This window comes from Coprinopsis cinerea, assembly GCF_000182895.1.
Source record: "Coprinopsis cinerea okayama7#130 chromosome 4 map unlocalized cont3.4, whole genome shotgun sequence".
NCBI lineage: Eukaryota > Fungi > Basidiomycota > Agaricomycetes > Agaricales > Psathyrellaceae > Coprinopsis > Coprinopsis cinerea.
The window spans coordinates 1,975,505-1,990,635 of NW_003307541.1; the positions used below are offsets into that span (position 1 = coordinate 1,975,505).

At 51.1% G+C, this 15,131-nt stretch overlaps 7 protein-coding genes across 7 annotated transcripts; 3 read left to right on the plus strand and 4 right to left on the minus strand.

Annotated features, from left to right (window-relative positions):
- Positions 1–287: 287 nt before the first annotated feature.
- Positions 288–1,661, minus strand: CC1G_06377 (hypothetical protein; the record flags this gene model as incomplete). The annotated part of the gene is made up of 5 exons (XM_001836240.1): positions 288–464; positions 515–774; positions 842–1,020; positions 1,074–1,345; positions 1,401–1,661. 5 exons carry the CDS (start codon positions 1,659–1,661, stop codon positions 288–290), a joined length of 1,149 nt encoding a protein of 382 aa, XP_001836292.1.
- Positions 1,662–1,836: 175 nt separating this feature from the next.
- On the minus strand, positions 1,837–4,008 carry CC1G_06378 (arabinofuranosidase; the record flags this gene model as incomplete). The annotated part of the gene is made up of 11 exons (XM_001836241.2): positions 1,837–1,940; positions 1,988–2,562; positions 2,624–2,803; positions 2,852–2,900; positions 2,957–3,070; positions 3,123–3,183; positions 3,239–3,326; positions 3,384–3,526; positions 3,594–3,699; positions 3,753–3,813; positions 3,864–4,008. The coding sequence occupies 11 exons, from the start codon at positions 4,006–4,008 to the stop codon at positions 1,837–1,839; spliced, it is 1,626 nt and encodes a 541-aa protein (XP_001836293.2).
- Positions 4,009–4,503: 495 nt separating this feature from the next.
- On the plus strand, positions 4,504–5,912 carry CC1G_06379 (hypothetical protein; the record flags this gene model as incomplete). The annotated part of the gene is made up of 5 exons (XM_001836242.2): positions 4,504–4,647; positions 4,716–4,818; positions 4,872–5,217; positions 5,278–5,566; positions 5,622–5,912. The coding sequence occupies 5 exons, from the start codon at positions 4,504–4,506 to the stop codon at positions 5,910–5,912; spliced, it is 1,173 nt and encodes a 390-aa protein (XP_001836294.2).
- Positions 5,913–6,098: 186 nt separating this feature from the next.
- CC1G_06380 (survival factor 1) lies at positions 6,099–7,710 on the plus strand. Its single transcript, XM_001836243.2, has 4 exons — positions 6,099–6,201; positions 6,254–6,454; positions 6,518–7,457; positions 7,516–7,710. The coding sequence occupies exons 1-4, from the start codon at positions 6,182–6,184 to the stop codon at positions 7,627–7,629; spliced, it is 1,275 nt and encodes a 424-aa protein (XP_001836295.2). The 5' UTR covers positions 6,099–6,181; the 3' UTR covers positions 7,630–7,710.
- Positions 7,711–7,823: 113 nt separating this feature from the next.
- Positions 7,824–10,134, minus strand: CC1G_06381 (Cap3p; the record flags this gene model as incomplete). The annotated part of the gene is made up of 5 exons (XM_001836244.2): positions 9,278–10,134; positions 8,451–9,226; positions 8,315–8,400; positions 8,059–8,262; positions 7,824–8,004 (listed from the first exon to the last, which is right to left on the minus strand). Exons 1-5 carry the CDS (start codon positions 10,086–10,088, stop codon positions 7,824–7,826), a joined length of 2,058 nt encoding a protein of 685 aa, XP_001836296.2. The 5' UTR covers positions 10,089–10,134.
- Positions 10,135–10,969: 835 nt separating this feature from the next.
- On the plus strand, positions 10,970–12,355 carry CC1G_06382 (hypothetical protein; the record flags this gene model as incomplete). Its single annotated transcript, XM_001836245.2, has 3 exons — positions 10,970–11,145; positions 11,202–12,071; positions 12,124–12,355. 3 exons carry the CDS (start codon positions 10,970–10,972, stop codon positions 12,353–12,355), a joined length of 1,278 nt encoding a protein of 425 aa, XP_001836297.2.
- A 211-nt stretch (positions 12,356–12,566) lies between these two features.
- Positions 12,567–13,791, minus strand: CC1G_06383 (hypothetical protein; the record flags this gene model as incomplete). The annotated part of the gene is made up of 5 exons (XM_001836246.2): positions 12,567–12,740; positions 12,795–12,906; positions 13,113–13,472; positions 13,521–13,649; positions 13,706–13,791. The coding sequence occupies 5 exons, from the start codon at positions 13,789–13,791 to the stop codon at positions 12,567–12,569; spliced, it is 861 nt and encodes a 286-aa protein (XP_001836298.2).
- Between the last annotated feature and the right edge of the window lie 1,340 nt (positions 13,792–15,131).

The following is a 15,131-nucleotide window of genomic DNA, read 5'->3' on the forward strand; positions in this document are numbered from 1 at the left end:
AACTGAACATACGCGATAAATCTTGGGCTTTGGGTATTTTTTGTCCAAGTAGTCCACTATATACTGAGGGACCTCGTTCATGGCGATGATAGTTGAAGAACAAAGAGCCACTAACTTTTACGACGCGACCGTGACGCGCCTCGTGTTATGATGCCGCGCTTGATGGAACTGATGGCCAACTCTGGCGTCTCTCATGTCACAAATCCAGAAGAAAATATGGCCATGCGGCTACTACAGTACTTTTATGATTGGGATGCATAATAGAAACAGACTATCTATCTGAATCTCTATTCCATCTCCACATCGCCGTCTTCGTCCTCACTACCTATATCCTCCCACTCTTCACCGCCCTCGTCTGCATCCTCGATAGGGGATGGTTTTATGCCCATGGAATCGAGTTTCGCAACAAGTTCTTCACAGTGGTCGATGATAGGTTTATCAGGGTGGTCTTGATTTCGGTGCAGCTGAAGGCTGGATTAGTCCCCATCGCAACACGGTATTCTAGATCACATACCACTCGACATGTCTCGAGACAATCCCGAGCATCCTTCGCCAGTTCCTGCCATGTCAATCCATCATAGCTTCCACCTTCTTCCTCAGCTTTTTCCGACATCAGGTAGAAGCACCACCCCTCCAGATACCATGCCTCGACGTCTTGGTCATCGGAAGACATAATGCCATGAAGTACGAGAAGGGCCGGGGCGTAGAGAGCAAGTTCAATGAAAAGTTTGACGAGAGAGAGGCGATTGGGAATGGGAGGTATTCGGGGATCATCTACGGGTGAATGTGAGCTTCCTAGCGTCCTGTGTCCTGTGTCCTCCAGTAGCCGATGAAAACCTACCGAGATCAAGGTCTTTCCACAGACCCCAAGCCTTCTCCAAAATCTGTTTCGCATCGTCCGGTCTCTGCTGAGACATTCTGACAGAAGCCAGAGTCTGCAGGGCCTCCGGGTTATCGGGATCAGTCTGGAGAGCGAGATTCAACAGATCTTCGCATGTTTTTTCAGCTTCAGGTTCGAAGCTTGCAGACGGCTATTAGAACGAGATAAAAAACATACAGGTAGCTCAGCTCACCATAAATCATATCTTGGATCCATCCAGAGTTCCACCTGGCCAACAAGTGCCCGCACAACATTGCTCTTCATCTCGATCTCATCTTCACTGGGAATCCCTGTAGAAGCTGGCTCTTTGCCTTTTAGCTGGGCAAGGAGGATATTCACAGCACTATTGAAGTGCTGCAAGGCAAGCCTGGGATCTTCTTCACTGAGCTGCGCGAGGTAGAGGTGCGCTGATGGAGGTGGGACTGCAGGGGCACCGGGGTTTGGTGGAATGAGCGATTCAAACACCTGCATGAGTAGCTCTAAAATTCGGTCTATGGTCATTGAAGCACTGAAAACCCACTTTTCTGGCTTCATCAATCTCTCCAGTCTCCAGTAGCGATACTCCCAACATTTCCTTCGCCTCTACATTGGTGGCATCCTGTTCGAGGATTCTCTTTGCGAATTTCAGCGCAAGTTCATAGTCGCATTGTACAATTAATTCTTGAGCTTTTTTCAAGAGAGCTTCTGTCGTCGGCGGGTTGTTGGAAGATATCGGTGTTTCCACTGTCGAAGCGGTCTCTGCTTTAGAGCGACCCTTCTTTTTTGGCTTCGTCCGACCCATGAAGAGAATGTGGTGGTAGAGATTAGGAGCCTGTTTACATAATACCCTCTTCTGCGAGACCGAGATCAAACCCCGCAGAGTCCGGAGGCAGATGTGTCGCGACTGCGAAACATGGTATTGTTATTGGGACCTAGCTAAGTACTGCACAAATCGGCTGAAGGAACTCCCGTCTTATTCACTCTCTCAATTGGCCCTGAGGAATATATTTCCACTTGGAGAAATACGCCTCTGCTTTGCCTGCACCTCCATTCGTGGTGCAGTATACCCCGAGCAGCACGCCTGAACCACATAAGCCAAGGAGGAGGAGATATGTAGACATCACACACCAGTAAAGCCCCAGCTGACAGGGTCATTTGAAGCAACGACGATTGTCTGCAATTCGCGAGATCCAGCAGGTCCAACAGCGAACGAATAATGGGAGACGTTGGACGCTTTAACTTCTAGTGTTAAAGTCTTCCCTTTCCACGCATCTGGGACAGGGAGGACGACTGGGTCTGGTACAGGGACATAGGACTCTCCGCGGAATCGGATATGCGGAACAACCTTTCCGTTCTCGTTGGCTAGGCCAACTATGCCCATGTGGAACTGGTGGTTCTGCGTAAGGAAAGTCGTAATGCCGGCCTCTTCTTCAAGAATCGTAGGCTTAAAGTCTAGATCGACTCTGTAGGTAAAGAAAGTATGCTGTTGTCGACGAGAGACGAAGGATTGGCCTTCGGGTCCAGCATAGTTTCCATTAAGAGCTGTGAGGTTGAGTCGCGATGATTTGATGCGAAGAGTGTTCGGATGACCGCGAGGAGAGACAGCGTACGAATCAGGGATAGGGAAACGCCAATGAGTGAAGTGAGCTGGCAATTGAGACCCTGGAACGAAGTCAATGTCATCACCCTCCCCCGTGAATGGCCTGGCAGAGTTGGAACAGTCAGTAGAAGAACCTTTGGAAAATCGATGTTGAAGAGACCAACCCTACGCCTTTGATGTTCCTGTTGGGGCGAGGAAGCTTCCATCCGCTTATTTGCCCACTGATTTGGGTGAAGTAAGGCCACTCTCCTTTCTTCCAAGTAACTGGAGCAAGCACGGTTTCCCGGCCCATAGGGTAGTACAAATAGTCTGGACCACTGCGTGTAGAGAGTGCAACGCCCCACCTAAGCGACACTTTAGTCTGTTTCTCAGATAGTGTACATGGCACCTACCAGTTACCGCCTCCATCTTGGAACAGGTCGGCATGACCCACGGTCTGGACTAAAAGATGAGGTGTATAATCGTCTGTTAGGTCACAAGGAGACAAGAAATCTTACACAAGCTACTGGTGTTAGCGTTTGTAAGGATGGGGTTGGCGGGGTTCGATTCAAAGGGGCCACTCAGACTCTTCGAGCGAGCGATCGTCTCCATATGTCCGAGTCCGGTACCACCTAGTGGGAGTGTTGACAAACCCACCGTTGGGATTAGGTACTAAGAACACACCTTCTGCGGCCATAAGGTAGTAGTACCCGTCCTTTCGATAGATGTGGGGGCCTTCAGGAGCCTATCGTTCTCGCGTCAAAACCAACGATTTCTCTGTTTACATATCCGCTGCTTACCATGCCTCCCGTGCCTTTCCAGATGAGCTTCCAGTCCGAAAGCACCTCGCCTGTTTCAAGATCGACTTTCGCTTGATAAATACCGGGGCTGGAAAAGGCAAGCTCGTCGGATATCGATCGTGAATTGTCGTAGTACTCTGCTCACCTAACCTGCCACGCAAATGCAGCATTGATGTATGACTGGCCGTCGGTATCCCAGAAGGGCGATGGGTCATAGCCTTGGAACTTGAAGTGTGTTGCAACGGACCAAGAGGAGGGTTTGTATGGGTCTTTCCCCCTGAAGATAATCTGAGGGGAAAGTCAAGTTTTGAGTCCTGGAATGGAATTCTGATGCCAGGTAAGTAAATCGACGGACATTGTCCCATCTGTCGGGATCGTTTTGAGGAAGATGGTCATCGACGAGGGTGGTGACGAGATAGAAAGTCTTTTTGTGATAGCGCAGAGCTGGCGCCCATATGCCACTAGGTTCAATCCGTATAAGGTTCTGTCAGCTTTAGCTGTGAGATAACCAGACCTGGTGGATCGATTCGTTTCTGCGAGCCTGGGAAGTTGCTCTCGTCGATTGAGTACATGTCCTAGACTGTCTTCAGGACGAGCTCAGATTAATCAATTCGAGAAAACTCACCAATTAGCTTCCAGTTCTGCAAATCTTTGCTTGCATGGATCGGGATGCCAGGAAATGCATTGAAGCTAGATGAAGCGCAGAAAAAGGTCTCATCCCACTCCTTTACAAAGATGCAGCTTGGGTCAGGATGGAACCCAGGAAGCATAGGGTTGTGAAACGTCGAGTTCCTGGAGAGTAGCTTCTGCCCCAGGGTCGGTGCTAGAAGGAAAAAGAGGCTCAAAAGGCCCACGACGAGACGATTCATCTTGCAAACTGCCCAGAGAGATAGAGGGGGGATTTCCCAAGGCAATAGCCAGGCATTTCGACACTGTGGAGCTTCTTAAGAGGTTTTGAAAAGTACATCATGGGCATGTGGTCGGAGAAACACTGGAATTCGTAGAACCAGTTCCAGCTTCGCTGTTGACAATGGTGGTGGAACGCAAGCTTCGTTTGGCTCGAATGAGGCTAACGGAGGCTGATGGCGGGAAAGCACGGACCGTCGAGGTCCGAAACGGGTAACACACCAGTCGACGAGGCCAGCAGGTCTTGCAGTAGCGACGACCTTTTCACCTTTGACCGTCAAGGCTATGGCTATTGAGACACGTTAATTGCGACCCTCCAATCAGCTCTAAGACTCTTCTCCTGCTGGATGGTCCATACCATGGGTCCATCAATCTTCGAGTACTCTCACAGGGATCCCAAGCCGGAGGATGGTCTGTTTCTTGAACGATTGGAGTCGTTCATGAACAAGTGTCTGGCAGATATCAAGGCGTTTTCCGAGAGAGAGCTGCGTCCATTTGAAGAGGTCTCTCTAGTTCCATTCGTGCCGCCGTTGGGCATCCTAATACCCTCTTCATTTTTCCCCTATGCTAGACACGACGCTCTGTGGCGGAATGGCATGCTAAATATCTCTTTCAGCCTTTGACTCCCGGCGACAATGCTTCCATTTCGCTATCTTCGGACAGAAGACAATACGGTGCGTCTTTACGATATAGATTTCTATCGCGTGTTCTTATAACCGCCCCATAGTCCGATCCATCCTGATGGACACCTCTCGTATTCTGGAAAATCTTGCCGAAACCTCTGGCGTCCAGTCATTCTTCTTGGCAATAGACCCTCAGGATAACCTAGACCCTGGATTTTTGGGTGGGTCGCTGCGTGGTCGAGAGTTTTGGCGGGGCCTAAGAGGAGGAGGCGAACCCGGAGCCAGAGCTTTCAAGCAATTTTGTTTGAAATTTGAGCAGGTGGCGGAGCACCCGAGCGCTCTAAGCGACCCTTATGGATCCCCTCAGACCCCGCAACCATCGACCAGTGTTAAACAGGATGCAAGAACCATTAAATCGGATCTCTATGACACAGTTCGAACCTTGCTCAGGTCTGTCATCGGATACCCCTTGATTCTTTGCATTGTGAGTCTCATATGATATCCTTACAGGTCAGTCAGTGGGATTCGGACTGCTGAGATGAAGTGGACCAATCCTGAAAGGTTGGATCTATACGGAGTGCGCCTTGTAGGATGGCCTCCGAATATACCATCGCAAAACCCCTCGACTTTGAAAGTGAATCAGAATAAGCAACTCCTTGACTCTTTCAAGAGTGGCGCCACAAAGTTCGAAAGACTGGCTATCACGGAACAGGAACCTCGGAGTACCTCCTTGCCAGTTGAAAATCCCTCCGAGGACTTCTCTTGGGCTTATGATCCCGATGCCGTCCTCCCCGGTACCGTAAGTGGACTATCCTGGTCCCGCGCTTGTCTCTGTCGTTGACGCCCTGGACCAGGATAATCTACCAACACATTCGACCCATCCTTCGACCTCGACCAGCCATGTCACGTCTGGCCTCTCCTCCCTCTCTAGGGACTCACCAAGTTGGCCCTCGCACACTCAGTCTCGTGAAGCCACACCTTTGGAGCTTTCAAATACGCTTGTTCTTGACCCATGGAATAATTTCGATCCTGCCTCGCTGTATGAAAGCGAACCTACCTTGACTCCGACTCCTTTGGAGTGGTATGACGAGGGTCTACGGTATCGCAAGCGTCCACGGAACGATAGTGGTGATGATGTCAAGTAATAACTTCTGCCCCCTTTCGCGTTTATAGATATAGAGCACGGACATTTGTCTTTTAACTTTGTACAATCATACGACTCACGGCGCCCGAAATTGTTAGAGATCATGCAATGAGGCGGATGTCGAAAAGGAGTTGGCACGACCAAATAAAAGACATGTGGTTCCAAGCTCAGGGTCCAGTTGGGGCTTGTTTAAAGCCGCCACACCTTCGCGTTTTTCACGTCTGCCAGTTACGACCAACCCCTCGTTCTTCTTGATTTTATTTCTTCATAATGTTTTCCTCTCTCTTCTCGTGAGTATCGCCCTTTTGTGCCCAAGATCTAACTTTTGACGACCCGACGCAGTGCTGCCCCTGTTGACCCCCACGCTCCTAATTTCTTTTCTGCAACTACCAATGTCCCTGAAAACGAGCTCTTTGGACCATTAGAACCTAAGGATACGGAATGGCTCTGTGCTGGAGGTTTCGTAACGGAGACGCAGACGTTTTACACGATCACTGACGATGGAGTCTCGATAATGTGTCAAGTCATTCACTCCGCGACTGGGCAAGTCTCATCGATCATCATCGATTTGTAGGAATCGTATTGACAGTCTACCCGTGCACCTAGAGTCTGGTATCCCACCGTCCAATTCACCTTCAAGGTCCACGATCCCAAGACTGGCAAGACGATCTGGAAATCTGTCAATGTCTCCAACTTCACCTCATCACCCCCTGGCCTCGACAAACGCTCGTGCAAAGCCGACGAATTCACCCTCACCTACAAGCCAACAAACAATCCTGAATACCCCGAGACCTACGTCGTCAATGCCAACCTTGCTGCTGACCTCCAATTTTCAATGGAGTTCCAGAGGATTGGAACTGTACCAGGATGGAAGCTCGGCAAGGGACCCAAGGCAGGGTATTCCTACTTTGGGCCCGACCTTGAGAAGCCTGAAGGCTATGTGATTCATCGCTTCTGGCCTCGTTTCAAGGCTTCAGGTCATATCATCTCCGAGGGCAAGGCTGACACCGTTCAGGGTGTCGGTATGTTCATCCACGCCATCCAGGGCATGCGCCCTAACCTCGTTGCTTCGGCATGGAACTTCCACCACTTCGAAAGCGAGGAGCTCGGCGGTGTCTCTGCTCTTCAAATGGAATTCACGACATGCGATACCCATGGCAAGAAGGGTTCAGGTTCTGGACGAGTCTCCGTGAACATTGGTTCATTGGTGATCGGCAACAAATTGGCTGTCATCACAGCAGAGACTGCATGGCCTGGAGAGGCACGACCAGCCGATCCCAGCGTTATCTCGCGCACGACCCACCTCGACACCCAGTTCGACCAAGAAACCGGATACAAGAAACCAAGCCGTCAGATTGTCGAATGGAAGGGACCTTCCATCCTCGCCGATGCTCCGGGAACCGTCACTGGCAAAGTAGAGGTCGATGTTGGCGATGTCGAAAACCCCAAGGGTTTGATTGAGAAGATCGACGTTCTGGCGGAAATTCCTTACGTCTTGAAGGTCGCCGTCAACTACGTTGCCGGTACCAAGCCCTACATTTACCAGGTGAGCAGCCACGTTGTTGTATTCTCGGTGAAACCTCGAGCTGACTGACTGGTTTCAGTGGATAAATCCCGCCAAGTTGCATATTTCTGGGCCTGATGCCATCGCCCCCGGACTCTCGAGCGGTATTGACGTCAACGGCACGCTCTACTCTGAATCTACTTTCATCTCCTAATGCTCTGCAATACTACCTTGCTCGTTTACAATGATACTCTTGATGTATGTACAACATAATAATTCAACGGTTCGGGTTCTATCGATGTGCAAGTCTGGACCTGCCTTTGTAGGATCCCCATCCTGGTGTGGTATCCAGGAGAAGCGCTCATTATATTCAGCACGTCTAGAACTACATACATATCACTAGGATCATCATAGGACGCCGCGTTGACGGCGCCTATCCATGACTTGGAGAAACTTGGACTGGGAACCAATTCGGCTCCCAACTCCTTCTGCATCGCGAGGATCGTATTCGTCCTTTTCATCGTAAATATAGTCCATCCCTCCTCTGTCCCTCTCTACTGACATCACCCTCGCATACTCTAAGAACAACCTGCCGAGCATCGTCAACAAAGAATCACGGAAACGGGTTGTGCTCTAGGCTTACCGGAACATGTATGCTGTCAGGTCAACTTTCCTCCAGTGTGTCAAGCTCCATTGTCTTCCGGCTTCAGCGATCTTCTTAGCTAGCGCGGGGTGCCCCCCAAACCCTGAAGGATCACCTTGGAAGAAGTAGAGTGTATCTAGTAGGTCGGAATAGTCTACCTGGATCGGCACGTAGTGTAACCATGGTTCTACTCGATCCGCAAACCTGAAAGACCATCAGCGAACCCTCCAAAGATCCGTAACGCGAGCTCTCTCACCATTCCTCGTATATCGTTGATTTAAATATGAGGCTGTTTGACGTTATGAGTCGCTTGAACCGGGATGACCAGGCGTTTCCGTCGACCTAGGATGACAAGTCAGGCCTCGCACCGCTAGAGAGGTAAAACAACATACGTCAATGATATATTTGTATTTTCCTTGCGTCTTGAAGTCATGTTTGAGGCGGAACTCGTACTCCCGAGTCAGTCTTCTGCATGTCTCTGGGGCGCAATCAAGGGGACGCCCCGCAAAAGCCACGTCTGTCATCCTAGGCTGGGCCCACTTTACCGTACTATCGTTGAGGGCCACCGCCTCGCCGACTCTCCATTGCTCATCTGGGGGACTCTGTAAAATGGAGTCCGCAATAAAAGGCAGTTTGGCCCACGGGTTCGCCCAGGCTACAAGTCTTGTGCGTTGGCTGAGCCACCAGGGCCCAGGAGGGCCAAAATAGAGACCCGTGGTTGACCCTCTCCACTCCAAACGCGAGTCTTTTTTCTCTTCGAATGGTGGGTCGTCCACACGAGGGAGGACGTCCCGCACCCAATTGTAAGGCATTGCGAGGGCGATGTCGTGGTGGAGAGCTGTCGGGCTGTAGCTGAACTGGGGAATGAGGAGGCGATCTGTGGTGCTCCCATCCATGTTTGAGTGGATGAACTGGCCATGGGTGAGCAGATGGGAGGGATGAAGACATGGGTTCATGGACAGTTTGTGATCGTGAATGAAGGTTTTGGGATAATTGCGTCTGTGTCCAGATGCGTAGGGGCTGTTGTGCTTGAGCTTCAACAGCTTAGTGAGTGAGGGGTCGCCGTCAGAGAGGTCGATTGATTGGGTGCGAGCTGGGGATTCTGGATGGCACGAAGCGAGCCAATTTCCCTCTTCATTTCCTGGAGGCACATCGTCGAGGTCTAGATCTGCTCGAAGCATCAGCTTGAGAACATTGTGAATGGACACAATCAGCGTACATCTTCCCTCTTTTCCGGCTTGTATAGCTGCTTGGAGTAAACCGTAGTCCGATAGCAAATTGGGATTGTCGTGAGGGTTGAAGACCGCCCTGAAAGCAGGGATGAATTCGTCGACCTCCTCCAGGAGTTTAGATACGGTTCTTGCACCCGAGGTGAAATGACCCTTCCTGCTCATGTCGTTCAGAGCGTAGTTCAGTAGCCTCATTCGCGACCTGTCCGTATCCTTGCCAAGGGTGAAGCTGTCCGCGTATCCTTCCCGGTCACGTTGGTTCTGTTGGAGTCGTCGAGGGTGAATGCCCCAAAACGGGGCCATATTACGGGATATCAAGTCATATTCGTCCGGGAGGGGAACATTGTAAACTTGGACATATGTCCACCAGACGTCGAATCCCCGCGGCGGTTTGCGGTTGTGTCGCCTTTCGTATTCCAGGCATGCCTCTTTCAAAGTCCGACTTGCCCTGTCGTTCTTCCTCTTCCAATTCTCTTCCGCCTTTTTGACGAGTTCGAAAATTGGGTGGGGTCCGTCAGGGTTGACTTCCAAAAGGCCGTCGTCTCGGTAGAAGTGTCGTGCTGAGCCGGGTTGGACGGTGGCTGCATGGTCTTGCGGGGGATCGCTGGTCTTGAGGGGGAATCCGAATGTGTCGTGGGTTATAGGCCCCCAGTGGGGTACGGATATCTTGGCGGTGATTGTTACGGAGAGTTCATTGAGCCAGGCGTAGAACTGGGTGTAAACGATGAAGACAGAGACGAGCAGCGCCAGACCGACCGCCCAGCGGATGTACGGGCGCTGCAGCCTGAACCTGAGTGCCATGGATTAGAGGTGAGAAAGGAGGTGAAGGAAGCGCTCGTTTAGCATTGGAGAGTTGAAACGGTGAGCGTTGCCTTTCAGACTGCGCATTTGCCGTCATATTATTGAGGCCCTAAAATCGCTGGCAATGGTCCTCAAGTTGTTTTCTCCGAATGGAATGGTCAACGAGATCATCATGGCAATGCACCGCCACGTGCCGATAAGTTCGCCGGGTGACTGACTGAATTGAGGTGTTGCTGCGCCAGCGCTACCGATAACGTTACCGAGCTTTTGGTCCTCCTTACGCGTTCACACCGACCTTTACAATGTTCTGCGCCCATGTTTTGCCTTCTCCGCTTTTCTCTGCGTAGCTTTTCTACCAAACCGCCCGCCCTAGGCCTGGCTCTGCCTCAGCTTCAGAATCAAATCGTCCACACAACACAAAATGTCCGATATCTGAGCGCTGGAAGCAGTATCATCGCTACGCGACACAACCTGTGCGGTTGGCCTCCACAGCAGTCAGCAAAAGAAGGAAATCGACATGCACATTTGAACAGACGAAGCCCAGCGTCACTCAAGTGGTCACCGGGCTATCACGCGCAACCACCATCACTACTACTAGTCAGGAATGACTCGACTACCCGACGACCCCAGTGCACCAGGCAGGTCTCAGTGCGACTGTCCGACTACAGGCTTTTCCATGCAACTCCGAGGAGACATGGGTGGCCGGTGATAGGAATATTGGCCCCAATTTTTAAGGTAAGTTTTGTTGGCCCGACCTCTGCATTGTGCTTACCCCTCCAACTGATGTCTAGGCGTCGGTTGCCTTTCAATTAACCCGCACAATCAGTCGAGTAGTCCTTACCTTCCTCCCCGCAGTTCTCATTGGGAGGAAAAAGTCGGCCATGATGATGAAGCACGCCCATATCCACGGTATTCAGATATCCGAAGAGAAGCGGGAAAAGTACATGAAAAGACTCAAGCTCTCGACGAGGCTACTGCAAGCAATGCTGCTCTTCCCGTTCCTTGTCTTTTGGGCTACGATAGTCGCTAGTTTGGAGCAGACGCCGTTAACTGGGCGGTGGGATACATTAGGTTCATCTAGTTGACTCTGATGCTGATTCCGCAAAATGTCAGGTGGCGAACGATCTTCCTGTCGCCGGAGGAAGAAGACGATATTGCCGCCCAGCTTATTGGACCAGGGTGGTACAATGCAGTTCACCAAGTCCTATCTGAAGAGGGCGAACCAAAGTTCATTCCACCGACTGACTGGAGATACCAATGGGTTAGGGAAACCTTGCAAAGACTGGTCGCTGTTCTTCCAATCCTAGAAGATGAACGTCACCAAGCACCCAATTGGGTCGAAGTGGGGCCAGACGACCGACCTCTTCCTCCTCCGGCGCGCTACCCTCTCAAACCACGTCCCCGTGCTGTCGACTACATACGCCTTGTATGCCATAAACTTGGTGTGACACAATCTCCCCGCCCGAGCGATTCGGATCACTTCGCCCTCCTGCTCGTTGACAGCCCCGTCGACTCCAACGCGTTTTCGTACGGCTTCTGGCCCAATGGTGGCTCGGGGATTGTGGTCTATTCAGGGTTCCTCGATGATATATTCGCGAAAACACCGCTTCAATATGTTACACCACCAGATGACCGCTCATGGCTATCGCAATTCTTGGGGGTCCCTCCACCACAGCCTTACCCTGTTGTCAACGAGGAGCAGACGACCGACCTGGCCGTTCTCCTCGCCCATGAACTTTCACATCTGATTCTATGTCATCACCTCGAATCTCTGTCGAGCTCATCCATCGTGGTTCCAGGGACGATATCCATCATCGCGGACATTGTTCGCGTTCTTGTCTTCCCCATCACCATGTTCTTCGGTCCTTTCGTCAACGATGCCGTAGCCAAGATGGGCGATGTTGGATCAGGGGAGCTACGAAGGATGGGCGAATGGTGTACGACTGCTAAGCAGGAAGTCGAGGCAGATGTTGTCTCTGCCAGGTAAGAGCTTCGTGGCACCTTTCGCCGTTTCTTATGCTAATGTATCGAGTAGGATCCTCGCATACGCAGGCTTTGATGCTCGAGACGCTGTCAAGTTCTGGGAGAACAGATCAGACTCGGATCCCGAATGCCATCGCGTCGAAAGGGACAGGGCTGCACATCTCAAAACCCATCGCATTAGAGGTGTTGGCCATCCGGAAAATGCAAGACGGATAGAAGTTCTGAAGCAGGAATTATCCAGCTGGGAAAAGGCGAGGCTGGCAGCTGCTGCGGCTAGGGCATAGAAGCATGGCACCGTGGACAACATTTTATTGAATGGCCTTTCTTAACTAACTCCCCTTATATATTTATTGTTTTCATATGTATACTCATCGAATAATTCTAGTGATAATGCAATAATCGCAATCTCGGACGGAGCACGATCACCATTCAAAAGGGGAGAGGGAGCAGGCACTACGCCAGGAATGACCTCACACTTTGGCGGTCGTCGACCTCCTAGTTCCTCTCCAAATTAGCCTTGCCTGCCGAACCAAGAATCGTGAAGAACTCCTCGCAAGCTTTCGAAAACGCCCCTTCCGACTTTTCTATCGCATCGGGCAAGGGCGCTGTTGTGATGGCATCTCCGAGGACTTTCGTGTACACTTCCCTGGTTTGCAAATTGAGGTTGACCTTTCAACGCAAGGTGAGAGCCTCGAACTTCCTCTAGGAGATAAATTGACTGACTTTGCTGACCCCGTTCGCAATGCATGCTCTGAACAGATCAGGTGGGAGGTCACCTGTACCGTGGAGACACAACGGGATGGTCCCTTTGAATTTGATTTGGAGATTCTTCAAGCTGGAAAGAAAACCACAAAACTGTCGGTGACGTTTGCACGCAAAGACATCTGTGGATGGCCTACATCTCGAGATGAAACTTGGGAGGGGACGTATATCTGCCATGAATGTTGCCGATGCTGGGAGCAAGTATATCGGCTCCAGTCCTGCGGAAGTCAAGAAAGTCAATGAACGGATAGCATGGTCAGTCACGATACGAAGACTGACGCGTCCATGAAGTGTTCCGCTTTCGAGGCGTTGATGAGCGCTCCAACAGGAACTTCTCCGATCCCCTGTTCTGAACCGGACACCCGGCCGAGTTCTACTTCGACGGGGATCCCTAGCCTGTGGGCGCGTTCGATGAATGGTTTGGCCCGTGAAATATTCTCTTCGTCTGTCTTCACCGTCGTCAGCACAGGCAGAACGCTTGGAGAACTGAAAGATGTCACCTGCGCCTCGGACGCATCGATCATGATGCTGTCGAACTTGACTCCATCCTCTGCGAGATCCAAAGCAAAGTTGATATCTTTGGCGTCTCGTGCATGGTCCAGATGGACAGCCGCTGGGACCATTGCCGAGTGTGCCGCCCTGAGGTCTAGGTTGGCTAGGGTAATAGCACGAGCTAGGGAAACTCACAAGGCGAGGCAGTACTGCAGGAAGAGTTTACCTCCCCACGCCAGGGTGCGGGGCAGCATCTGTAGAATGACTGGACTTCGCGCCCGTTCTGCAGCTGAGATCAGACCTCGAGCCTGTGGCATGTCATAGCTGCAGGGGTGGTGTAAGGAAACACCTAGTGAATCGAGAAAGCGATAGGTATTCACACTGCTTGTGCCAGAACGCCATAGCCTCCTTTCTCGGCTCGAGAGAGTATCCCGATGGTCCTGTTGCTTTCAAACCTTCCAATCATTGTGCCGATGATGGTTCCGTCGAGTAAGTAGCTGGTGCTTGTCGAACCGCCGTGAAGCAGGTTGCGGTGAGACAGGTGGAACACACACGGCACGTTGATTCAGGAACCTGGGCTACATCTAAATCTTTTGGGTCCTAATGAGCGTAGAGCCTGTGTACAGAGAATCCTTTCTTAATCGATGATAATCACGTCCTACCCGGCCAACATTGGAGCAACCCCCGGAGAAAGGGGTTATGTATGGAATTAAGCGCTGGAGCGCTTGTCCGCCAACCCATACTTTCCCTGTACCTCTCGATAGCTACTGACAAAGGAGTAACAAAGGCAAAACATCAGGTATGTGCTACGTGTCCTGCTACTGTAATACATCGTTGGGATAAATATTATTGACTCCTTATTCTCATTTCCATGTACTCGTAAAAGATCACCGGCTGAAAGCTTCATCGTCATCCGCCATTCCGTCCATACACTATGTACAGACATTGCCCAAGCTGCCTTCGTCACCCTTCTATATTTTTTTCTGAAGTAGTTCCTTAGCATCTGGCAGCCCCCCTCTAACACTGGTCGAATTGGGGAGCATGCAAAGTATGTAATGCCTTCTCGCGAGTTTCACAGTATGTCGCTTGAAGAGCGAGAGATGGGCGCCTATCATAAGTACATGTTTGAGACTGAAAGGGAGTCCGCGAAGCGCACTTTTCGAGACCGCGACTTCGAACAACTGCCCTGAATCGAGGCGGCAATCACAGGCTGTGACGTCATCGTGGATTTCGATTAATGGTCTTCCAAGTTCAGAATTGGTTCGTCTTCATCCTCTTCTTGATTGACTATGCATTGGACTCCGGACACTGCAGGGAAGTATCTTGGACACGACCGTTGTAGGGGCGCTTGCCCCTTAATAGGTGCGAACCATGCTGTCTTGTGAACGATGATATCGCTGATGCCAGAGAACTAGGCTTGGTTGCCCTCCAACGAGTTCACTTTGCTCCACAGACAACACTATAGTTCCTGCATGCGCGGTTTAATTGAATTTCACGACCAGTACCAACCCCAATGAGAGAATTCATCTGGCCGAGGGTGCGATTTCGACCTTCCAAGGCCTCGAGTTCGAGCTCCGCGAAGAGGTTTCTTTGTATTATTATCACTTGACTGCCCGTGCGCTCGGAATGAAGAATGTTCAGGCACTGACATGTAACTTACAATGGATTTCGGGGAGAACAGGGAGAGAAGCGAGAGATTAGGCACACAAATGCCGTAGAGGCTAGCACGCCTCTTCCCACTTCTGAATCTGGAAGGTGCGCGCGGTACCGCGCTGCGGTGGACGAGATCTTAGTTACTTCATAATC